This window comes from Anomaloglossus baeobatrachus, chromosome 1 (assembly GCF_048569485.1).
Source record: "Anomaloglossus baeobatrachus isolate aAnoBae1 chromosome 1, aAnoBae1.hap1, whole genome shotgun sequence".
NCBI lineage: Eukaryota > Metazoa > Chordata > Amphibia > Anura > Aromobatidae > Anomaloglossus > Anomaloglossus baeobatrachus.
Window position 1 is genome coordinate 332,130,835 of NC_134353.1, and position 26,753 is coordinate 332,157,587.

General features: G+C 46.8%; 1 protein-coding gene across 1 annotated transcript in view; it reads left to right on the plus strand.

Moving 5' to 3' along the window:
• Positions 1 to 26,753, plus strand: part of HPSE (heparanase) — a 71,074-nt gene that overhangs the window by 27,160 nt on the left and 17,161 nt on the right. Inside the window, exons 5-7 of the mRNA XM_075337589.1 lie at positions 12,657 to 12,828; positions 22,506 to 22,553; positions 24,934 to 25,027. Coding sequence (XP_075193704.1) covers positions 12,657 to 12,828; positions 22,506 to 22,553; positions 24,934 to 25,027 — 314 coding nt within the window. The remainder of the gene's footprint in view (positions 1 to 12,656; positions 12,829 to 22,505; positions 22,554 to 24,933; positions 25,028 to 26,753) is intronic.

A 26,753-nucleotide genomic window follows, 5' to 3' on the forward strand; every position in this document is an offset into this window, starting at 1 on the left:
TTTCCCGTTCTTAGGTCAATTAGGAACCAAAATTATTTAGATTTGCCAAATGCCAGAATAATGAGAGAGAGAATGTTTTAAGGCATTTTTATTGCTTTCTGCAAAGTCAAACGTTTACATACATTTCATTGTTATTTGGTACCATTGGCCTTAAACTGTATGACTTGGATCAAACATTTTGGATCTCCTTCCACAAGCTTCTCACAATAGTTGGTAGGAATTTGGGCCCATTCCTCCTGACAGAACATGTGTAACTGAGCCATGTTTGTAGTCGCCTTGCTCACACCTGTCTTTTCAGCTTTGCTCATACATTTCAATAGGATTGAGATCACGGCTTTGTGATGGCCACTCCAAAACATTGACTTTGTTATCCTTAAGCAACTTAATAACCAGTTTTGCAGTATGCTTTGGGTCATTGTCCATCTGGAAGACCAATTTCCGCCCAAGCTTTAAGTTCCTGGCTGATGTCTTAAGATTTTGCTTCAGTATTGCCACATAATCGGGTGTATAAAAAGAGCGATTAGCTCTCGGGATCCCAACGTATTGTTACCCCTCTATAAATCACTTGTAAGGCCACACCTGGAATATTGGATCCAGTTTTGGGCTCCACATTTTTAAAAAGGACATTCAGAAGTTAGTTCAAAGGCAGTCAACTAGTTTATTGAAAGGAATGGAAGGCCCACCCATATGATGAGAGGTTGAAAAAGATGGATTTGTTTAGCTTAGAAAAAAGACGTCTCAGAGGAGATCTCATTTATATGTATAAATACATGAATGGTCAATATAAAGGACTGGCTCATGACTAGAGTTGAGCGCGGTTCGAGGTTCTCCAGTTCGCGGCTCGAGTAATTTTGGGGGCTGTTCTAGATCGAACTAGAGCTCGAGCTTTTTTGCTAAAGCTCGATAGTTCTAGATACGTTCGAGAACGGTTCTAGCAGCAAAAAAACCAGCTAATTCCTAGCTGGCTTTCCGCTGTAATAGTGTATGTCACTCTGTGACTCACACTATTATGACATTTCAGTGTATAGTGTGCGGGAACAGCGCATTCAGATCACTGCTGTATGTATAATGGCGATCGCCATTTTTTTTTTTCCTTGTCTTCCTTCCCTAAGCGCGCGTGTGAAGTGGGGCGGGCCAGCATGTCAGCCAATCCCAGACACACACACAGCTAAGTGGACTTTTAGCCAGAGAAGCAATGGCATGTGTGATAGGATGTCCATGTCACATGTCCCTGCATTATAAAACCGGACATTTTCCTCCAGCACGCCATTATCTGCCTTCTGCGTCCTTGGTGTCAGACATCACTGGCGCAGCTCCTATCGCCGATACTGCTGAATACGCTCCATACACAGTGCTGGACAGCTTAGGGATAGCACTTTCTATCAGTCCTTTTAAGGGCTCATACCGGCAGGGTCAGAGCCATAGGTGACAGAGTTAAAAACAGAGTTTAACAGCTAAACAAGATGACAGCGTCTGTGTAGCTAAGGTCAGGGATTTCCTTGCTGCATTTCCCCATTAGGAGGGATAGAAAGGCAGGCTTCCTTTCCTCTACCCAGAGACCCACAACCCTGCCACTGTACCCTCCTGCCCTTTGCACACTCCAACTCATTGTTACTAAGCCATTATACTAGCAAACACTGAGTGAACTTAGTTGCATCCTAAACGTGGCTATTGGACTTCTGTATAGTCCCACTAGTGCAAAGATATTTGCAGCATGTCTGCCTGCATTGCACACTCCAACTCATTGTTACTTACTAAGACATTATAATACCAAAAATTGAGTAAACTTAGTGGCATACAAGAAGTGGCTGTTGTACTCCATTAGTGCCCCACTGGTGCAAATCTATGTGCAGCACCTGTGCAGGACACCCTCCTGCTCTGTTTTTAATAAGCTATAATGATAGCAAAAAATACTGCCATTTAGTGGCATCATAGAACTGGATGTTGTATTTCATTATTGTCCCACTGGTGCCAAGCTATTTCTAGCACCTCTGCATGACACCCTCATGCACATTTTGCTACGCTAATGTTATAGCAAACTCAGGGAGTTCATTGCTGCATTTGATAATTCGGAGGGATAGAAAGTGAGGCTTCCTTTAGCTTTTCCTTCTGTTCATAGACAGCATCTCCAAGTCCACACCCGAAGAGCAATTTCTCCTCCACGTCTAAGTGTGGAGAGGCAGCTAGTGCACATGCGTGTGCTGATTTACCCCAGCTGCAGCCTAACTACAGTGTTTCGCCTAGTGAGTATGCTCAGCCTGACTGTGCCATTCCTGACGCTAAGTCTTAATTTCGGGATACAGCGCATGCTACCACACTTAGTGTGAAAAGCCTCTTTGCACAGGTACTTGCATTCCGTGCCGAGTCTAAGTCCTGTTTTGTGCCGAGACACCATGCTAAAGCTGATAGTCTTTTTTCAGAGACTCTATTTCATGCAACTGACCATGCTCAGGCACTTACTGCATCAGAAACTAGGTCCGGTAATGAACTCTTTGGCCCTGCCCCTGATGTGGGGGGGCCCATATAGACCACAGGGCATCAGGTGTCCTGACGATGTGGCCAGGCCACTCCCAAATGGCTTGCAGAGGCCCGCCCCTATGACTTGTCACCTCATTATTGATGGTCAGACGATGACTGGTGAGGTGTTTGTGTCGTGGCAGCCATGAGGTCATTATTGAAGTTGCGCTTCCAAATAGGACGCTAGTTATGCCACTCATGACGTGTCACTCTGCTTTTGTCTCCAGGAGGTGCATTGTGGTCCACCCTGGTTTGGGGCGGACCCAGGTTATAAAACGGGCTGGAGCCAACAAGGAGGTGCGCAGTATTCTATTATGCTCTGAAAGAGCACACCTCCATGTGTTGAACCCATTGCGGCTTTAGGCCAGAGGTAGGCAGGGATAGGGCGTCGATGCAGGCCGCCACCACAGTTGGTAACGCAGAACGGTTAAGACCAGCTCCTGTCCTACAAGTCCTGCTTGTGCAGCCCAGTGGCATTAACAGGCCTGCTGCTGCTGATGCGCCTGCTGTCCACAGGTGCGGCCCCAATGCACACGGTCAGCATACTCAATGGCCCCTGTGATGTTAACAGGGAGTTCCTGGGCTGGGTGGGCGTGTGGACCCTGTGACGCTAACAGGGCTCCCAGTCTCAAGATCCGAGTGGCGTCTAACTTGGTTCAGGCAACTATTAGTTTCATAGCCACACAGATCTGTATCCTCCACCTAACCTTCCAGTTGCCAACCTCTCCTTTTCCATCTGGGAGCACGGTGGACATTGACTGCTGATGGGGATATATACCTTTTCTCTTTCTTTTCTTATTAATTTTCGTTACATAGCGGTAACATAGTATATACCACCTTATCCAAATCTGCCAGTCCCACCGTAACAGATGGTTTTTCTTCATCAAATGTTACTTTTGCTTAACCACCAAACTCACGGACAAAAACTTTTTTCCCCTTTCCAACACACCTGTTCCCCTTTCCACCAGCATTTGTCCTTTTTCAACTCATTTGGTATATGACCAAAAGTGCAACTCTGCAGGGACACCGTACTCAATGCCATCTCAGCACAGCAGCCAGCCCTCGGTCCCTCAGATGTGGACAAGTAAAAGCCCATTTCCTCCTATCCATGACAAGGCGTTGAGATTCACTCTGTGCAGCACTGATGTTTACTGGAAAAGCAGATCTAAGAATCCGTACCACCTTCTGCAGATACTCCTGTATACGTGCGTCCCTTTCTATGGCAGGAATTATTTCGCCAAATTTTGTCTTGTACCGTGGATCTAACAGTGTGGCAACCCAGTAGTCAGGATTACTTCGAATTCGTACAATCCGAGGGTCATGTTGTAGGTAGTGCAGCAAGAAGGCGCTCATGTGTCTTGTGCATCCAGGAGGACCAAGTCCTTGGTGTGTTGGTGGCAGAGAGGTGAGAATCGTGCCTCCTTCCTCTGAACTCTCCCCCAAACCTCGCACAACCGAAATGTGAGCAAGATCTCACTCATCTGCTGAGTCTTCCATGCCCATCGCCAGTTCGTCCTCCATTTCTTCATGGGCTCCTGCACCTTCCTCAACAATTTTTGCTGATACTATGCGCCCTTGTTAATCCCTCTCCCCCACCGTCCCTTGACTTCCGCCTAGGTGCCGCTCACCGTCTGGACCTTGTAGATCTTATCCCTTCTGCATATGACTCCTCCTGTACTTCCTCCCCTTCCTCTTGGACCAACACCTGACTCCGAATAATGCATACAGTGTGCTCCATCTTGTAGATGACCAGAATTGTCACGCTGAGAATGGCATCGCCATCGCCATCGCCAGAAGATCTTCGTTGACATTTGTAAACTGTGTAGAAGGTCCTTGATCTGACACCACTCCAGCAGTGTGATCTGCACCACCTCTGGATCAAGTTAGCCTAGGGTATACGTCATACCGTATTTCAGCAGGGCTCTGCGGTGCTGCCACAGACGCTGAAACATGTGCAGATTCAAATTCCTGCGTGTCGGAACATCGCATTTCAGGCGTTTAACCGCCAGACCCTAAGACTTCAGGAGCGATGAAAGTTGTTGAGCTGCTGGGTGCGAAGGATGAAAGTGAGCACATAGCAGCGTGCCCGCTGCACAAGGCCATGTAGGCCGGGATGGTATTTTAAAAATTGCTGGAGAATCAGATTCAACACGTGAGCCATACAAGGCACGTGTGTCACATTGCCCTGACGAAGGGCCGCAGACAGGTTTGCATCATTGCTGCACACGGCTGTTAAGTCACCAACGTAGTCCACTCAATCAATTTGTACTCCGGTCGCCAGGTGACAACGTGTTCCTTTCGTGCATAGTGCTGATGATGGGAAAGGAGTCGATGCCTGCGGCGCAGGTGGACGCAGGTTATGGTCACCCACTGGGTTGCGTTACCTTGACAGATACAGAACCACAGGCTGAATGTAGGTGGTGGGTATCTTACAGATGAAGTATCATCATTCAGCTACAACCAATGGGAAGACACCACACCCTTTTTTTAGGCCCCTCCTGTCTGCAGACCACTGCCAGACAAAGCTATGAACCTCTTGTTACTGTTACCCCCAGTTCAGTTTTATGAGTTTGTGTGCTTGTTACCTGACTACTTTTCCTGCTTGCTGTTTATGTACCTCATTGGCCGATCCGCATTTCACCTCTGCTTGTTTTCTGATTAAAGCTGGTGTCACACTAAGCGACAGCGACAACGACGTCGCTGTTACGTCACCATTTTCGGTGACGTAACAGCGACCTTGTAAGTCGCTGTTATGATCGCTGCTTAGCTGTCAAACACAGCAGAAGCAGCGATCATAACGTCGCTGTGCTACATGTGCAGAGAGCAGGGAGCTGCGCTTAGCGCTGGCTCCTTGCTCTCCTAGGTACAGTACACATCGGGTTAATTAACCCGATGTGTGCTGCAGCTACATGTCACAGTGCAGAGAGCAAGGAGCCGCGCACACTGCTTAGCGCTGGCTCCTTGCTCTCCTTGCTACAGTATACATCGGGTTAATTACCCGATGCATACTGCAGCCACATGTCACAGTGCAGGAGCCGGCACTGGCAGCAAGAGCGGAGGCTGGTAACCAGCGTAAACATCGGGTAACTAGGGAAAGGTCTTCCCTTGGTTACCCGATGTTTACGCTGGTTACAGCTTACCGCAGCTGCCAGTGCCGGCTCCTGATCGCTTCATTTCGTCGCTCTCTCGCTGTCACACACAGCGATGTGTGTGTCACAGCGGGAGAGTGACGACCAAAAAATGAAGCTGGACATTCAGCAACGACCGGCGACCTCACAGCAGGGGCCAGGTCGTTGCTGGATGTCACACACAGCGACAGCGACGGGACGTCGCTGCAACGTCACAGAAAATGGTGACGTAGCAGCGACGTCGTTGTCGTCGTCGTCGTTATGTGTGACACCAGCTTAAGTCCTGGCCATCCCATTCTGTTCCTCTTCCTCAATTAATGTTTTGACCCTGCATGACTACTATTCTCTGGAACTGCAGTCTTCGACAGGTATTGATCAACTTGGGCCCTGTGTAATTCCAAATCACTGTATAGGGGTTAAAGGGTTTCAGGGTTCTGGGTGTCCAGCTTGGTGAGTGGCTTGCCTCTAGCCTATCCTTTACAGCCCATCTGAGTGTGTCGATCCAGGCAGGCGTTACACCGTGCCCTCTGCAGAAGGCCATGTAGGCCGGGATAGTGTTTTAAAAATTGCTGGACAACCAGGTTCAACACGTGAGCCATACAAGGCACGTGTGTCACATTGCCCTGAAGAAGGGTCGCAGACTGGTTTGCATCATTGTCGCACCCGACCTTCCCTGACTGCTGGTTGAGTGGAGACAACCATTGATGAAACTCGGTCTCACTCTCCAGAGCTAACCGTCCACAATTCCTCAGCGGTGTCTCACATTTCCCCTACATTTCAAAGTAAACATTTGACCGCCTGATGGCCTTGAGCTCTGCTGCCAACATAGTAAGGAGGTGTGTGGGATTCCTTGGGCGCAGTTACAAGGAAGGGTGGCCTGACCACACAGGGTTTGGGCCGAGGTGGAGGACCCACACGAGGTTAAGGAGGCAGAAGCAGTGGAGGAACTTGTACATACAGAGGAAGGATTGACACACAAGTCGTGGGGACGGCAAGACTTGTACAGCAAACCCTTCTCCATCTCTCACCATAGTTACCCAGTGCCCAGTCAGCAACATGTAACTCTCCTGTCCATGCTTACTGGTCCAAGTATCTGTGGTGAAATGCACCATGTCACACACACAGTTTCTCAAGGAATCGGTGAGGTTGTGTGCGACCTGCTGTGGTAGCGCGGGCACGCCTTTCTTGGAGAAGGAGTGACGACTGGCCATCGGCTCTTGGGGCACTGCAATGAGCATAAGGTCTCGAAAATCCTCAGTCTCAAAAGGGTGTAAAGGCAGCCTTTCTGTTGCCAACAAGTTGCAGATGAGGAAACTCAACCTCTTAGGCATGTCATGCCCTTCGAAAATCATGTAAAACACAGTGAGCTGACTCCAACCACAGTCTCCCTCGTTGCCACTAATTGGGCCACACACACCCCACTTGACTGGCATCAGTTGACCCCCCTTTTGAAAAAGAAAAAGATGCTTTGCATGAAGCACTCTCAAAAATACGCGTGCCTTTCCCGTCCCCTGGATGACCCAGGGGAAGAAAAGTCCTCTGAGAGCCATGTCCACATCGTCAGTGGACAGACACGTGTGCTTATCTGCAAGCAGACCCCCAGCAGCACTGAAACAGGTTCCGAGAGAACGCTGGCTGCAGGACACGACAAGATCCCCAAGGTGTACGTGGCAAGCTCAGGCAATTTATCCAGATTGGAAGCCTAAAATGAGCAGGGCTCAAGTTGCACAGTAATGGCATCGATGTTTCCTTGCATATACTCATATATCTGTGTCTCCTCCTCTTTTTCCTTGTCCAGCTCTTTTGTTTTCGCATGAGTATATGTCCTTGTCACTTTCCCATGTGTTTGTGTTGTGTTGTGAGTTGTTTGTCACCTTTTGGACACCTTTGAGGGTGTTTTCTAGGTGTTTTTATGTGTTTGTGATTGCCTGCCATTGTTTCCTATGCAGTTCGAGTTCGGTTCGACGAACCGAACTCGAACGGGACCTCCGTTCGGCGAACCGACCTCGAGCCGAACCGCGACCGGTTTGCTCATCTCTACTCATGACTGACTGCTTCCAAAGACAATACTAAGGACCAGAGGAGATACACTGCGAGTGGAAGAAAAGCGATTCCAGCAGCTAAATAGGAAAAGGTTCTTTACAGTTAGAGCAGTCAGACTGTGGAATGCCCTACCACATGAGTTAGTAATGGCAGATACTAGAACAGCTTTTAAAAAAAGGCTGGACGATTTCCTCAGTACACACGGCATTGTCGGTTATAAATGACTTAGGCTCCTTTCACATTGCGTTTTACCTTCCGCTCACAGGTCCCAGCCGGAGCATCTGTCCGAACCGCCCCTCCCCCACTCTGCAAAGCGTGTTCCAGACGCATGCGCCCGACAGGGCCATTAACTGCTATGGAGCGCACTGCGTTAGCGTGTGCTCTGTTTTGTGCCATTTTTTTGCACATATACGTTTCTGCAGACTGACACCCGAACGTAGGTGGACTACGTTCGGGTGTCCGTCTGCAGAAACTTATATATGTGCAAAAAATGGCACAAAACAGAGCACACGCTAACGCAGTGCGCTCCATAGCAGTGAATGGCCCTGCCGGGCGCATGCTTCCGGAACACTCTTTGCAGAGTGGGGAAGGGGCGGTTCGGACAGATGCTCCGACGGTACCTGTGAGCGGAAGGTAAAACGCAATGTGAAAGGGGCCTCAATAACAAAATGTAGAATTGGTGGAGGAAGGTTGAACTACATGGATTTAGGTCTTTTTTCAACCTTTGTAACTATGTAACTGTATGTAACTTTATAATCTTCTTTCCTCATGATGCAATCTATTTTGTGAAGTGTACTAGTCCCTACTGCAGCAAAACAACCCCACAACATGATGCTTTCACAGTTGGGATGGTGCTTTTAGGCTTCAAATCGTTTCCTTTTTTTTCTCTAAATGTACCGATGGTCATTATAGACAAACAGTTTAATTTTAGTTTCATCACACCACAGGACATGTATCCAAAAATTAAGATCTTTCTTCCTGTGTGCATTTGCAAACATTAACCTGGCTTTTATGTTTCTTTTGGAGTAATGGCTCTTCCTGGCAGAGTGGCTTTCCCGCTCATGTTGATACAGTACTCTTTTCACTGTGGGTAATGACAGCCTTACCAACTGCCGCCAGCATCTTCATAAGGTATTTTGGTTTTGTTCTTGGGTTGAAATCCACTTTCATCTCTGGTTCACAGAACCCATCTCCTTCCTGAGCGGTATTATGGCTGGACATTCCCATCTTGTTTGTACTTGCATATAATTGTTTGTACAGATGAATGAGGCACCTTCAGGTATCTGGAAATTGCACACAAGGATGAACCTTGTGCAAGTCCACAGTTCTTTTCCTGAGATCTTGTCTGATTTACTTTGACTTTTCCATGATGCTACACAAAGAAGCTGTGTTTCAGGTGTGCATTAAAATACATCCTCAAGTGTGTCTCTAATTAACTCAGGTGTTGCCAATAAATCTGTCATAAGCTTCCAAATACATGACATCATCATGTGGTCTGTCCAATATTGTTTAAAGGTAAAGTACTCTTAAGGGGGCTTTACACGCTGTTATATCAGTAACGATATATCGTCGGGGTCACGTCGTTAGTGATGCGTCGTTACCGACATCGCAGCGTGTAACACAAATGAGCGACGATAAACTAGCACAAAAACGTGAAAAATCGTTGCTCGTTGACACGTCGGTCATTTCCTTAACATAGTTGCTGCTGCCGGTACGATGTTGTTCGTTGTCTCTGCGGCAGCACACATCGCTATGTGTGACACCGCAGGAGCGACGAACATCTCCTTACCTGCCTCCACCGGCGATGCGGAAGGAAGGAGATGGGCGGGATGTTACGTCCTGCTCATCTCCGCCCCTCTGCTTCTATTGGCCGGCCGCTTAGTGACACCGCAGTGACGTCGAACGCACCTCCCCCTTGAGGGAGGGATTGTTTGCCCATCACAGCGACGTCGCTGCACAGGTAAGTTCGTGTGACGCTGCCGTAGCGATAATGTTCGCTACGGCAGCGATCACCACATATCGTTACAACGACGGGGGCGGGTGCAATCGCATGCGACATCTCTAGCAATTGCTAGCGATGTTGCAGCGTGTAAAGCACCCTTTAGTGTATGTAAACTTTTGACTTTGCAGAAAGTAATAAAAAAATGCCTTAAAACATTTTCTTGCACCATTATTCTGGCATTTCGAAAATGTAAATAATTTTGGTAATACTAATGGACCTAAAATAGGAAATTTATTCTGATTTCATGTCAGATAATGTGTCTTTTTAGATACTGTATGGTGTTATATATATATATATATATATATATATATATATATATATACATATATATATATATATATATATATATATATATACATATATATATATAAATTATAATTTGCCTTATTCTGTCTGTCTTGCTCCAAAATAAGTCATTACCATGACAACCGTCGCATTGGCCGCTCGGCTCAGCCCGTCCACGCCCCCCACATGCATTGGCTGCTCGGCTCAGCCCGTCCACGCCCCCCACACGCATTGGCCACTCGGCTCATCCACGCCCCCCACACGCATTGGCCACTCGTCCACGCCCCCCACACGCATTGGCCGCTCGTCCGCGCCCCCCACACGCATTGGCCGCTCGTCCACGCCCCCCCACGCATTGGCTGCTCGGCCATGCCCCCAACACGCATTGGCCACTTTGCCACGCCCCCCACATGAATTGGCCGCTCAGCCACACCCCCCACACACTATGCCCGCTCGACCACACCCCCCCCACACATTGGGCACCTATACACCTCCCCCCAGGACTACTCCTACTATTAGACTCCTCTCCCCCCAGGACTACTCCTCCTATTATACTCCTCTCTTGCCAGGACTACTCCTCCAACACACATACACTGCACAAAACATACCTCCCCCAAAACAAACACACACACACACACACACACACACACACACACACTGAGCTTGATGGGGAAGATGGAAGAGCAGGCCCACCATTTAGATTTAATCACCTCTATAGAAATCTGTTAGCAGGTTTTTTCAATGTAAGCGGAGGACAGCATGCTGTAAGAGTTGAAAATCAAAAAGCAACTATGCTTCTCTTATCATGCATGTGAAATCGGTTACGTTAACTAAAGGGTTTATTACCTTGTGATTACCATTACAAGACTAAAAGGTCCTGCGCACTGTAGTCCAACACCCCACCTGCTGTGAATGTGCATTGACTGTGAGGTGTCAATCTCTGAATTTCTCCTGTTTTTCATTGTGTCAATCTCTGAGAGCCTGGTGAAGGCAGGGGCAGCGGTCTCAGCCTTTTCTGAATTCTTTAATCGTTTCAGAACTGCTTCAGCCAGTAATCTATGCGATACACCGTTGTATTCTTGCCTACATTATGTTGCTGTCAAATGAGGTAGCAATAACCTGCTTACAGATTCCCTTTTAAAGGGGGTCTGTCAGCGCAAAAGGACTGTTCAAACCAAATACAGACACTTTGTGCATCATGGTGTGGCCACCAGTTCAGTTTACCTTCCCACCTGCTTGTTTTCTATATATGGCTATGTGCGCACGTGTGCGTAATTCATGCAGTTACGCTGCGCTTTGTAGCGCAGCGTAACTGCATGCATCCTGCGTCCCCTGCACAGTCTATGGATATTGTGCAGGAACCGTGCGCACGTGGCATATTAGAACGCAGCGCTTCGGCTGCTGCCCGAATCGCTGCGTTCTAAGAAGTGACATGTCACTTCTTCCATGCGCTTTGCCGGCAGCCCCTGCTCTGTCTATGGCAGGAGCTGCAGGCAGAGCGCACGTTCTCGCCGGCACCATGCGCTTGAGAACGGAGCTTTTCAGCTGCGCTCTGAAGCGCACCTTTTCGGTGCAGTGCAGAGCGCACACGTGCGCACATAGCCTATCTCCACCCTTTTCTAACTATCTGAAGGAAATGTTGTCAAACAAAATAGGGAGATGGTGGAGATAGAGGGAAAGTTAAATAAATGGGAAGGTGTAATGTTTGGGCCACCAGGGATGCATTGAGCACCTGTTTTTTTTTTTTTGTTTTGTTTAAATAGTTATAACATGCTGACAAAGTCCCTTTAAAATTACACTTGGTACAGGATGACTGTTCAGACCAGTACAGGGGCTCAGTACATCATGGTGGGGCTAATCATTTAAATTCACCTTCCCACCTGCTTGTTTTCCCTCAATCTCCACCCTCTCTTCTACTATGATTGACAGCTCTGGCTTCATATGCCCAGACAAGGAGGAGATGGATAGAAAACCAGCAGGTGGGAAGGTGATGCACAAGCGTCTATACTTGGTGTGAATGGTCATTCTATGCTGATAGTCCTTTAAGGCCAGGATCAGGCAGCCGTATAACATGGACGACGATCGCATCAAAATGCCTCAACTGACCGGCGGCTCTCCTGACCGGAGCTTGAGAGCTGTATAGAAATACATGAAGCTGTCATGCTGGAGTCAGGAGAGCCCCAGCCGGTGCTTGTACTGCGATGCTATCCTCATCCGAATTATACGGTCGTCTGACCCTAATCTTAACTTGAATTCCTATTTATCAGTCATAATTTTGACTTTCTCTAATTTTAAGCTTTTTATCTAAGAATTATTATTGGACAGCTGATTGAAGGCGGTATAGCATCCCGCAATTTTGTTGAACTGTGCCTCATTGTGTACTTTTTATGGTGGCTGTGCCTTATATTGCAGCTCAGTCCTATGCACTGGAATGGGACTGACCTGCTTGATGCTAGAATACCAGACCAGCCACTAATAAAGGTAGGGCCCACTGCTTGGTGAAACTTGTAGCGGATGTGCAGTCAGTAGAGGTTTGGGGTTTTTTTGGGGTTTTTTTCATCAGCTTATCATGGGGATGCAGAGATTCAAACTAATTGAATATTGATGGCCCATAAATATTCTGGTCCTGGATAACTCCTTTTTATTTACAATGTATTGTTTGTTTCTTAATTTATTATCAGAACCCAACAGCTTCAAAAAGAAGTCTGGTCTGTACGTTGATGGCTCTCAGCTTGGCAAGGATTTTATTACTTTACATGACCTACTTGGCAAGTACAGCAGGTACAGAACCTCGGGTCTCTTTGGCCCTGACATCGGTCAGCCTAAGAAAGCATCACAAAAAATGCTGAAAAGGTAAAACGGTAAATAAGTTTGTTTTTGTATTGTGGTATGAAAACTCTGGCCCTCAAGATCCCCGAACAGCTCATTTTAGAGGTCATGGTTTTTAGAACTTCCTTAATATTGCACAGCACACAACCCTTGTCAGAGCATCAACAATTGTGATGAGCATTATGCCTATGGAAAATATGGCTCAATATATAGTATATCAAGCAAATTTTAGTCTAAACGGAGATTCAAGAAGTTGAAAATTGTGCAAAAGCATGCCAATTTTGCAAACTGCAACATTTTGGATTCCTGCACTACATTTGCAGAATATTAATGAAGTGGTCATGGAGTCCCAAGAAGGGAAAAGGCCAACTACTTGATTTATTTAAGCGTTTTCCAACAAGTTATGCAAATTTTGGCACAAGCTTGTACTAATAGGAGTTGTAACTTCATTTTTTTTACTATAAGATAGTCTTTAACACTAGAAGTCACAGAGAGGGGTCATTTGACATTTCTACCATTGGAACCCTATGGAGCTCGAAATTCCTGGTGTTAAAGGATTGTCTGACCTCATGGTACAAGTCTACAGTCACTGAATGCACAGAGAGGATTCACCATATTCTGGCCACATTCCAACTGGACAGATCTTAATTTACTTGACGGCAGACTTGTTCTCCAATGCTGGCCAATCCCTTTAAATTATAACAAATTTATTAAGTCATGTGCAACTTTTTATAAATTTTGCTCAAATCATGTTTTTTGCTCATTTAGACTTGCTGTGCTGCTGGCAAAGGACGATCCAGTTGCAGGATTTTTTATGATGGTTCCGTCTACATGTTTCAGGGCTGAACTAAAGGACAAGCAGGATTAGTAGGACAATAACATTAAGTGATGATCATATTGTATTAATGAAGGTGTTAAGGCCCCGTCACACACATAGAGATAATTCTTTGGCAGATCTGTGGTTGCAGTGAAATCATGGACATATTGTTCCATTTGTACACAGCCACAAACCTGCCACTGATTGTCCACAATTTCACTGCAACCACAAATCTGCCGCAGAGTTATCTCTGTGTGTGACAGGGCCTTTAGACTGACATCAGACCGCTTAGATGTGATCATTGTAAATAAAGTCTTCGTAAACTACAATGTATCATGCTATTGGATTGTTTTTCTTTTTCGCTCCTAATTGGGAGACCCAGACAGTGGGTGTATAGCTACTGCCCTCTGGAGGCCGCACAAAGAACTACACTTAAAAGTGTAAGGCCCCTCCCCTTCTGGCTATACACCCTCCCGTAGGAGTACAGATTCCTCAGTTTTAGCTTTGTGCGCAAGGAGGTCAGACACGCACGCATAGCTCCATTGTTTTTAGTCAGCAGCAGCTGCTGACTATGTCGGATGGAAGAAAAGAGGGCCCATACAGGGCTCCCAGCATGCTCCCTTCTCACCCCACTGTATGTCGGAGGTGTTTGTAAGGTTGAGGTACCCATTGCGGGTACGGCGGCAGGAGCCCACATGCTGATTCCTTCCCCATCCCTTTTTACAGGGCTCTGGGTGAAGTGGGATTTACTGGTCTCCAGGCACTGAGACCGGGCTCCATCTACAGCCCCTGGAGAAGATGCTGGATGGAGCGGAGTACATCAGGGACATGGCCCTGCTTCCTCAAGGTACTCTGTGTCCCCGTGCATTTGGCGCTCACACCGCAGCATGCTGGGTGTTGTAGTGCGCCGGGGGACATCAGCGCTACGGCGCTTGTGCCATGGCCTCATTCAGCTTCGCTGAAGCAGGCACACTTATAGGAATCGGTCGCGCCGGCCGCTGGGACTGCGGCGCGGCTGGCACTTGTGGTGCGCCGGGGACTTCAGCGCGGCCCGCGCTTTTACGGCGGCCGCGCTGATAACTCGAGTCCCCGGCTTTTGCGGCCTGCTTCCGTTCGTTCCCGCCCCCGGACCTGCCAGTCAGGAGAGGGGCGGGACGCTGGCCACGTCTAGGAATCGGTCACGCCGGCCGCTGGGACTGCGGCGCGGCTGGCACTTGTGGTGCGCCGGGGACTTCAGCGCGGCCCGCGCTTTTACGGCGGCCGCGCTGATAACTCGAGTCCCCGGCTTTTGCGGCCTGCTTCCGTTCGTTCCCGCCCCCAGACCTGCCAGTCAGGAGAGGGGCGGGACGCTGGCCAGTGCATCAGCGCCGAGGGCTGGAGTCGTTTTTACATACTCCAGCCCTCACAATCGGCACAGAGGGGACACTGTTTCCCGCACTTTTGTTTGGGAACTCCCACGGACCGCCCCTCTCCACAGACGCCGGCAGCCATTCCTGCTGACACGCTGAGCTGCAGAGGGGAGCCGGGGAGACCCAGACAAGGAATTCTGCAGCCTCTTACCCGCTATTCAGCGGGCGGTAAGCAGCCCTCAGGGCTCACCCCCTCTTGTGCCAGTAGTATTCTTAGTATTTTGTTTCTACAAATACTTTGTATTGCATAGCGCTGGTCGCCCTTTGGCTATAGACTCTCTCACATTGCAGAGAGCCAGCAGCATGTCGTCCGTAAAACGCAAGGGTGCCAAGGCACCACGGACCCCCATTGTGTGCAGTGCTCGGCCCCTGCGGCGCTTGCACAGTCGGGACCTCTGCTGGACGTGACCCAGGGTGTACCACCTGTGAATGCTGTCCAGGTGACAGGAACTGAGTTTGCAGCTTTTGCTGACAGAATGTCTCTCACTATGTCACAAATTCTTGACACATTGCGAGCTAGGCCTGTACTTCAGGCCACGGACACTGTGCAATCATTGCCCCCTGGTCCCCCTCAGCTCCAAGCTCCGGGACGGGCATATACACCTCAGGGTGAAGACTCTGACTCGGTCGATGGCCCCGGGCAGCCTAAGCGGGCTCGCTATGACGGGCCTTCACATTCATCTCAATGGTCAGGATCCCAGCGAGATGAATCTATGGGTGATGAGGCGGACGTAACTGATCAGGATTCTGATCCTGGGACCGCTCTCAATCTAGATACACCAGATGGTGACGCCATAGTTAATGATCTTATATTTAACATCAATAAGATGTTAAATATTTCCCCACCAGCTCCTCTTGTGGAGGAGTCAGCTTCGCAGCACGAGAGAATCCATTTCAGATACCCTAAGCGTACTTTAAGCACTTTTCTGGACCACGCTGACTTTAGAGACGCAATCCAGAAACCCCACGCTTATCCTGAAAGGCGTTTTCCTAAACGGCTTAAAGATACACGCTATCCTTTTCCCCCTGAGGTGGTCAAGGGTTGGACCCAGTGTCCAAAAGTGGATCCTCCAATTTCCAGGCTTGCAGCTAGATCCTTGGTTGCAGTTGAAGATGGAGCGGCACTTAAAGATGCCACTGACAGGCAGATGGAGCTCTGGCTGAAATCCATCTATGAAGCGATTGGAGCGTCATTAGCGCCTTCTTTTGCAGCCGTATGGGCACTCCAAGCTATCTCAGCCGGGCTTGCGCGAGTTGACTCCGTCACACGTGCATTTGCCCCGCAGGTAGCACCATTGACCTCGCAAATGGCGGCATTCGCGTCGTACGCGATTAATGCTGTTCTTGACGCTACAAGCCGCACGGCAGTGGCGTCAGCCAACTCCGTTGTTTTGCGTAGGGCCCTGTGGTTGAGACATTGGAAAGCAGATTCTCATTCCAAGAAGTGCTTAACCAATTTGCCTTTTTCTCGTGACCGATTGTTTGGAGAGCGTTTGGATGAAATCATCAAACACTCCAAGGGTAAGGACTCATCCTTACCGCAACACAGACAAAACAGACCCCAACAGAGGAAGGGTCAGTCTGGTTATCGGTCCTTTCGAGGGCCGGGCAGGTCCCAATTCGCCTCGTCAAAAAAGACTCAAAAAGACCAGAGACGCTCAGATTCTTGGAGGTCTCAGTCACGCCCAAAAAGGACAGCCGGAGGAACCGTTGCCAAGACGGCGTCCTCCTGACTTGCGGTCTCCGATTCCCACACCCGCGGTCGGTGGGAGGCTTTCCCACTTTGGCGACATCTGGCTGTCACACGTCAAAGACCGTTGGGTGAGGGATATTCTGTCTCACGGGTACAGGGTAGAGTTCAGTTCTCGTCCGCCAACTCGTTTCTTCAGAACTTCTCCACCACCAGACCGAGCCGATGCTCTGTTGCAGGCGGTGGCCGCTCTAAAGGCGGAAGGAGTGGTGACCTCCGTCCCTCTTCAGGAACAAGGTCACGGTTTTTATTCCAATCTGTTTGTGGTCCCAAAAAAGGACGGATCGTATCGGCCCGTCCTGGATCTAAAGTTGCTCAACAGACACGTAAAAGTCAGGAGGTTCCGGATGGAATCCCTACGCTCCGTCATAGCCTCAATGTCTCAAGGAGATTTTCTAGCATCAATAGATATCAAAGATGCGTATCTCCACGTGCCGATCGCACCAGAGCATCAGCGTTTCCTACGCTTCGTCATACACGACGAACACCTGCAGTTCGTAGCGTTACCTTTCGGTCTGGCAACAGCCCCCCGGGTCTTCACCAAAGTCATGGCAGCAGTAGTAGCTGTTCTGCACTCGCAGGGTCACTCGGTCATCCCGTATCTAGACGACCTGCTTATAAAGGCACCCTCTCAAGAGGCATGCCAACACAGTCTGAAGGTGGCACTAGACACTCTCCAGAGTTTCGGGTGGATTATCAACTTTCCAAAGTCTCATCTAACCCCGACCCAATCTCTGACTTATCTTGGCATGGAGTTTCATACTCTCTCAGCGATAGTGAAGCTTCCACTGGACAAGCAGTGCTCGCTACGGACTGGAGTGCAATCTCTCCTTCAGAGCCAGTCGCACTCACTGAGGCGCCTCATGCATTTCCTAGGAAAGATGGTAGCAGCAATGGAGGCAGTCCCGTTCGCGCAGTTTCATCTGCGCCCTCTACAATGGGACATTCTACGCCAATGGGACGGGAAATCGACGTCCCTCGACAGGACTGTCTCCCTCTCTCAGACTGCCAAGGACTCTCTGCGTTGGTGGCTTCTCCCCACCTCATTGTCACAGGGAAAGTCGTTCCTTCCCCCGTCCTGGGCAGTGGTCACGACGGATGCGAGCCTATCAGGGTGGGGAGCGGTGTATCTCCACCACAGGGCTCAGGGGATGTGGACTCTGGAAGAGTCCACCCTGCAGATCAATGTTCTGGAAATCAGAGCAATCTATCTTGCCCTGCGAGCCTTCCAACAATGGCTGGAAGGCAAGCAGATTCGGATTCAGTCGGACAATTCCACGGCGGTGGCGTACATCAACCACCAAGGGGGAACACGCAGTCGCCAAGCTTTTCAAGAAGTCCAACGGATTTTGACGTGGGTGGAAAGCAGAGCGTCCACCATATCCGCAGTTCACATCCCAGGCGTGGAAAACTGGGAAGCAGACTTTCTCAGTCGCCAGGGCATGGACGCAGGAGAATGGTCCCTTCACCCGGACGTGTTTCAGCAGATCTGTTGCCGCTGGGGGACGCCGGACGTCGATCTGATGGCGTCACGGCACAACAACAAGGTCCCAGTTTTCATGGCACGGTCTCACGATCACCGAGCACTGGCGGCAGACGCCTTGGTTCAGGATTGGTCGCAATTCCGACTCCCCTATGTGTTCCCACCTCTAGCATTGTTACCCAGAGTTCTCCGGAAAATCAGGTCCGACTGCCATCGAGCCATACTCGTCGCTCCAGATTGGCCAAGAAGGTCGTGGTACCCGGATCTGTGGCATCTCACGGTAGGCCAACCGTGGACACTACCAGACCGTCCAGATTTGCTGTCTCAAGGGCCGTTTTTCCATCTGAATTCTGCGGCCCTGAACCTGACTGTGTGGCCATTGAGTCCTGGATCCTAGCGGCCTCAGGTTTATCTCATGAGGTTGTTGCCACAATGAGACAGGCTAGAAAACCATCCTCAGCTAAGATCTATCACAGAACGTGGAAGATATTCTTAGCGTGGTGCTTGGCTCAAGGGTTTTCTCCCTGGCCATTTGCATTGCCAATTTTTCTTTCCTTCCTGCAGTCTGGGTTGGAAAAAGGTTTGTCGCTTAGCTCTCTTAAGGGTCAAGTCTCCGCGCTATCCGTATTCTTTCAGAAGCGCTTGGCACGGCTTTCTAAAGTACGCACGTTTCTCCAAGGAGTTTGTCATATCGTTCCTCCTTACAGACGGCCATTGGAACCCTGGGATCTGAACAAGGTTCTCATTGCTCTCCAGAAGCCGCCTTTCGAGCCTTTGAAAGAGGTTCCCCTTTCTCGGCTTTCACAAAAGGTAGTTTTTCTTGTGGCGGTCACGTCTCTTCGAAGAGTGTCCGAGCTAGCGGCGTTATCTTGCAAATCTCCCTTCCTGGTGTTTCACCAAGACAAGGTAGTACTGCGTCCAATTCCAGAGTTTTCTCCCAAGGTGGTTTCTTCCTTTCATCTCAATCAGGATATCACTTTACCATCTTTGTGTCCGCATCCAGTTCACCAATTTGAAAAGGGTTTACATCTGTTGGACCTGGTGAGAGCACTCAGGATTTACATTTCTCGCACGGCGGCTCTACGCCGTTCTGATGCGCTCTTTGTCCTAGTCGCTGGTCAGCATAAGGGATCGCAAGCTTCCAAATCCACCCTGGCGCGGTGGATCAAGGAACCAATTCTTCACACATACCGTTCTGCTGGGCTTCCGATTCCATCTGGACTGAAAGCCCATTCTACCAGAGCCGTGGGTGCGTCCTGGGCATTGCGGCATCAGGCTACGGCTCAGCAAGTGTGCCAAGCGGCTACCTGGTCGAGTCTGCACACGTTTACCAAACACTATCAAGTGCATACCTACGCTTCGGCAGATGCCAGCCTAGGTAGACAGGTCCTTCAGGCGGCGGTGGCCCACCTGTAGGAAGAGGCTGTCTGACAGCCCGTTCATGTGGTATCTTTTTACCCACCCAGGGACTGCTTTTGGACGTCCCACTGTCTGGGTCTCCCAATTAGGAGCGAAAAAGAAGAAGGGAATTTTGTTTACTTACCGTAAATTCCTTTTCTTCTAGCTCCAATTGGGAGACCCAGCACCCGCCCTATTTGTTCTTAGGGTTTCGTTTTTTCGGGTGCACATGTTGTTCATGTTGTTTCTTAAGTTCTCCGATCGTGTTATCGGATTGAATTTGTTTTTGAAACTGTTATTGGCTTTCCTCCTTCTTGCTTTGGTACTAAAACTGAGGAATCTGTACTCCTACGGGAGGGTGTATAGCCAGAAGGGGAGGGGCCTTACACTTTTAAGTGTAGTTCTTTGTGCGGCCTCCAGAGGGCAGTAGCTATACACCCACTGTCTGGGTCTCCCAATTGGAGCTAGAAGAAAAGGAATTTACGGTAAGTAAACAAAATTCCCTTCTTTACTAGCCAGTTCAAAAGACCCAACCTTTGCATCAAAGCCACAAATTTCTTTTTTTTTTTTTTTTTTTTTTTTTTTTTTTACCAATAACAGGCTCTTAATCAGCCTAATCGGGACCGGTAGCAGCAGCTGGAGTTACTATCTCCTTCAATAGTTGTGGAGTTGGCCACAATGAGCATAGGAGTCACATACTCCTTCGCACTTCTACCTATATGAGTGTTTTTTTCTTTCCACTATAGCTTCTTTATTATTAGGAAATGGATATCTGCTAAAGACTTCTACTGTTTATTTTAGGATTTTGTACTTGGGTTGTGAAAAGGGAACTTGACTATTCTTGATATGCCTAATCATAAACTGTATTATCACCATGCTTGTAATCTTATTCAATATTGTCACAATCCTTTGAACTGTGTACCTGTTGTCTGCTTATCACCATACACTAAATCAGTGGGTTCAAAGCCAAATGAGTGGTTAGTTTTTGATACTTTACTGGAGTGACATCTTCTAATTCTAACTAACAAGTTATGTGCTCTAAAAGAACACATTCAGGCACATGCACTGTAAAGGGGTTTTCCCCAAGAACAAAGTTAAATTTAAAGTTAATTTTAATCAGTAGATATTGTTATAATAAAACTTTATACAATTAATGTGTTTAATAAAAAATATATTAGTTCCTGTGCTGAGATAATCTTATATACAGTATGTGCGCCTGCTTTGTACTGTGTAATGGCTGTGTCTGACTGTACAGGGATCCCTCACAGCACAGGATCACAGCTGATTCTTTTGGTGAGGTAAAACATTTCCCTGCATGTTTTTTTTTTTTTTTTATTTTTTTTAAAAAAGCCTTACCTCAAATAATGTCTGTATGCTCTTTAGCTTCCACCTCTTCCCAGGAGCTGTGGTATGATCAGACCATTTTCCTGTACGGTCAGACACGGCCATTACACAGTACATAGCAGGGGCACATTATATGATTATCTCAGCATAGGAATAAAAATATAAACACATCCAAATGTGATATTTCTTATTTCAAGATCTATTGATTAAAATTAATTTTGTTTGTGTGAAAAACCATTTAAGACCGCAATACACATTAGATAAAATTCAGCCATAATCTACTAGGTCAGTCAGCCCTCTGTGCTCTAGTGTATTCAGGTGTCAGGAGAGATGGCTGTCAGCCAAATGATTGTTTGGCCGCCAGTGATCTAATATGTATGGCCATCAGCCTTCTCAAATGGAAAAGAAGCTTTGCCATGTGAGGGGTTTTTCAACTGCACGTAGCTAATGGACTGATCTTGTCACAAGCTTATCCATCAGCAGCCATTTTGAGTACTGGATAACTGTTGTGAATACATTTTCCAGTTTGGGGCTCCCTCTTGTGGTCAGTGCTGGTGATGCAGTTGATGTGTGGAGCGAAAGCTACACACTTGTGGAGGACTGGCAATCAGAGTCAGATTGGGCTATTTTAACTGAGTAGTTTTTCTCTTGGTATTAATTCAGTCCCTCATCTGTATTAGTGTTTTTGGATCCCAGTAACATCTGAGTGCTGGTACAGTGGGGGAGAGGTTGTGTGACCTCAGAATTTTCCATATCAGAAGTGATGGGATATATTAGGGTTTTTACAGCTGCAGACAGTTGCTCTTTCCTATCCTTTCCTATAAAGATAGTTTGGGCCTCACCTTTGCTGAATCTGTCTTTTCTAGCTTTGTATTGTATTTTTCTATATCACCGTAGCCTTTACATGTGGGGGGCTATCTATCTATCTTTGGGGACTACTCTGAGGCAGATTAGCTTTCTTATATTTCTATCTGTGAGCTTATTTAGTTCCCTGCCTTTGTCGAGGCGTCCAGGTCATCATAGGCACGCCCCATGGCTACTGTTAGTTGTGTCAGTATTAGGTCTGCAGTCCGTTAAGTTTCCAGCCACTCTGTTACCTTTTTGTGATTCCGCATTTTTTGATCCTCCTCGGTCCCTGAATCATAACAATAGCTTTACAGTCTGTGAAAAGCTGCACTACATAATGAAGAAGAAATCATGTCCCCAACACATCTGTTAAAATAAAGATAACGTCGGCAACCCAATTGATTCCACAGCCATCAATAATGCAGTAAAAAGGCTATAGAAGACGAGCGGTGCAAAATTTTAATTAAATCTAATTGCAATATTGATTTTTAGCTTCAATAAGAAAAAAGTTGTTCCTAAAGAGGGACATCCCCCTTTAAGCTTCAGAACACCCGGGTGATTTACATTAGATGTAAAAAAAAAGTATACATTGTTGATAATGTTTCCAATTTTTATATTTTTCTAAACCATATTTTTTTCTTATTTCTTTTGCAGCTTCTTAAAGTCTGGAGGTAAAGTCATCAATTCTGTTACTTGGCACCAGTGAGTGATAACATCTATACAATTTAGACATTTTTAGTTTAATTTTAAATCAATATGGTATTCCTTTATTTAAACTCCACGACCTTACATTTTTTCACGATTTTATGTTTACTCTGCCTCTAGTGCCCTTTTTTTTTTACATCTGCCGTTCCTTTTGCCGTCCTTTTTGGCATCTTTTCCGTTGTCCCTTGCTTGTTTTTTGCCCTCTTTTTGTTGCCCTTGCCCTTTCTCACTCACGACGCTTTTGCTCTCTTACAAGCTTTCTTTTTAATTTTCTCACTTTCACTTTTCCACCTCTTCCTTATCTGTATTACCCTTTTAATTCCTAATATAATATACAATTAATTTTGTCTAAAAAAAATTGGCAAATTTTTGCATAAAATATGAACAAAAATTTGATTTCAATAATAGATAATTTTCTGATGATACAAAGGGGTTATCGGCAGCTTTCATCTCACAATCCAACCTTTAAAATAATCAGAGTGCCTACACTTCTTACATATGTGATGGGTGCATAAACGCCCTGCAAATCGGTCTGGGTCCAGGGCCTGAGACTCTCCTTTATCACTAAAAACGTCTGAATGATGTTTGCTGCTTAGGAGATAGTAATCCCAAACCGCCTCCGATCCGTAGGGCATTTCATCACTCATCACATAATTAACTCCTTCACCCCTGGGTGAGTTTTCATTTTTTGTTTTCATTTTTCCTCCCTTTCTTCCAAGAGCTATAACTTTTTTATTTTTCCAGCCATATAGCCATATGAGGGCTTGTTTTTTTTCGGGACTGGAAAACGGGGAAAAAAAAAAAAGTGTGGTGAAATTGCAAAAAAAGTGCAATTACACAAGTGTTTTTGGGGGGTTTTTTTATGCACCATGTTCACACACAAAGCGATACAGCAGCACTCTGTAAGTGGCAACACATATGCAAACAGAACATATTAAATTTAAACTGCATTAATGCTGTAGTGAATTTACTTAGAAAAATGAATGTTCTTTGCGCAAAAATTGGCCAATTTTTGTACGATTTTTTTTGTTTTAATGATAATGTTGAGGGCTACAAATGTAAAGCGTCTTTAAAGAGAACCTATTAGCAGGACTTAGCACTATACAGTAAAGCCATGGTCATAATGTAGCTGTGCTGCGGATTAAACCTAAGATGAAAAAATCCGATCTGTGGTTGTTGAATAACAATCCTCTCAAGTTTTCATCTAATGACGTCTTCTGTGCATCGGGGTGTGACTTCGGGACAGGCTCTTCTTCTCCACCGCTCCGCTTGCATCCTCTGTTTCTTTTACAGGTCACTGATTATTCAGTGTCATGTAAAAGAAATAGAGGAGACAGGCGGAGGGGTGGAGAAGCAGAAAAATACCCTACCCCCAAATCCCACCCCGATGCACAGAAGACGTCTTTAGATGAAAACTTAAGAGCAGATTTCCCCAAACCACCGATCTACGGATCAGGACTGGGCTGTTGTTTTCTTTTTCACTGGGCCGTGGCGCCGTCGCAGACCAGCACTAAACACTAACACTATGCTCTGCTTTGCGGCAGCTCAGAGCACACTTTGTGGGGTGGATGCTGTCCGCTGCCCCGTCCCATTACGCCCTGCATAATGTTCTCTGCCGAGAGCCTTGACATTTAAAATGTCACGGCTCTCAGCAGATAACGTTGTGCACAGCGTTATTGCGGGCTGGCCTCAGTAGGCGCGGCTCCCGACACAGCACATTATGTGGGGCACGGTGGAGGGGGTTTGCGATCTGGCCACAGGGTCGTGGCTCGTGGGATATCTATTGGCAGAGATCTGGTCTGCAGTGCTGTACACCGAGGTCCTGCCAGCACCGCAGTCGTCTACAGTGCTGTTTGGTTTATAGCACTGCTAAGTAGCAGTGCTGTACACTGAGGCTCAATGTACAGTGCTGGTACTCTACTTTCAGAATTTGCTCAGACAGGAGCAGGGGCAAGAATATCATATGTGTCCATCTCTCATTCCCCTGCTGCTAGCTGTATGTTCTCCATAACCCTGCCCCCATATGACCAAAGCCCTACCCTTGCCCCACCCCCACCCTGCCCTGCTGGTCCATGGAAAAATTGTCTTGCTTCAAGTTGGTCCCTGGTGCAAAAAAGGTTGTGGACCACTGCTTTATAGGATGACTATTCAACAACCACAGATCGGATTCCTTCACCGCTGATATCATTTTAATCAGCATCACGGCACCATTATGGCCACAGCTTTTTTTATGTGGCTAAATCCTGCTGACAGATTCTCTTTAAGTTTTGACCTATGAATTGAGCCTTTCTTATTTTTACATTAATTGTTTTAATATGAGGTATCTATTGTATAATAAAGTTTTTTTGGTTTTTTTTATCTCTTTGCTTAAAAACAGCTATTATGTTGATGGTCGGACTGCATCTATGGAAGACTTTGTAAGCACTGACATTTTGGACACTTTATCTGCAGAAATAAAGATGGTGTTAAGGGTATGTGATTATATTTGGCTTCAAATTTGTAGGTTTCTTAAGAATTTTCTCATTCATGTCAGATTAAGGGGGGTGTGATAGAAGTAGCATGGAAGTGATTGTAGGGCCATCCTGCCTGATGATGTCCCATTTAAAAATCCCCAGTGAATGCTCAGACTCAAACGAAACCTCACAAGAAGTAGGCCAAAAAAAACCCAAAACATTATTGCAATTAGCTGTATTGGGAGAACAGTAGTACATGTTTAAATAAAACCAATTACAAAAGTGTTAGGACTTAAAAATAAATATTTGTAGATTGGATTTTATGTATTGGATCACAACTTTTAAGTGGAAAAAGAAGTTTATATTTTGATTTACTCTTCTAAAAAAGATAAGAATACTTGGAATAGAAACTGAAAATAAACTCTCCGACTCCTATAAATCGCTAAACTACTCAAAAACCTAGCGTATTTGCTCAGTTTCTGCTTTGAAAACTCTGTAAATAGACTCTGTGTGCACATAGCCTATGGCTATGTTTACACAGTGCATCTTTTCTAACCACAAGGATGCAGCGTTTTTGGCCCCAAAAACCGCACCCGCGGCAAAAGCACATCAAATAATGCATGCATTTTTGCAGCGTTTTTACCGCATTTTACCCAATGCGGTTTTCAAGTCAAATCTATTGACTGGAAAGGCTCAAAAATGCTGGAAAAACACAAAAAGAATTGACATGCTGCAACTTCAAAAATGTAGCCAAGATGCAGCCAACAAAAGATGCCCAGTGTGGACAGCAAAATAGAATCTCATAGACTTTGTTGAGGGAAGGAAATGCATGCATTTAGGTGCATCTTATGTGACCTCAAAAATGCAATAACAGATGCAGTGTGTGAACATGGCCTTAAGTTGTAGCATTTGATGCATATGTTGACTTCTATGGTTTATAAGTTTGAAAAAAAATAGAAAATAAAAGAAAATAAATGGGGCGGTGCATAATAGCTCTTAAACATATTCTGCCTCTCATCTGACCTTTTCCGCCCAAACCTTAAATTTGTATGTAGGAAATGAGGTAGATTATTTTGATCAAGTATCATGAAGAACTGCTGGAAGATAGGGAAGATAGCTGGGATTTTCAGATAATAGGTCAGTGTTGTTGGCTTTTTTGTGAAGACGAGATTTTTTTTTTCCCCACATACACTATATTACATAAATATTTTTTAAGTATATTAAACTACTTACTGAGAGCCATCGTTCCTAGTGCTTCCACAGCCCTCTTTTTGGCTCACGCGACCTGAAATCAGACTAGTTGGCTCACACAGGTTTATTTGATGAACAGACTTCGCTCTCTGAGGCCCCTTCACACGTCTGTGAAAATCACGCACGTTTTTCATGGATGTGTCAAAGGTGCGTATATCCCTCCGTGTGCCATTTTTGTGGCACAATGTGTGTTCTCCATGTGTTATTCGTGGTAACACACGGAGATCGGGAACTTCTGCTCACCTGTCCCTGGCATTGCTGTCCGTGGTGCTGATCTTCGGTCTCCGATCCTGCCGACTCACCGCTGCTGCTTCCACCCGCAGTGGAGTGAATATGCGATGAGCATAATGAGCAGGGGTCGGAAGCAAGTGACAGCAGCGGCAGAGACTGCAGTACTGGGGACAGGTGAGTATAGAATTTTTTTTTTTTTTACCAACGCGTGTGTTTCCACCGGTGTGTGTCACACGGATCACATCCGTGCGGTCCGTGTGAC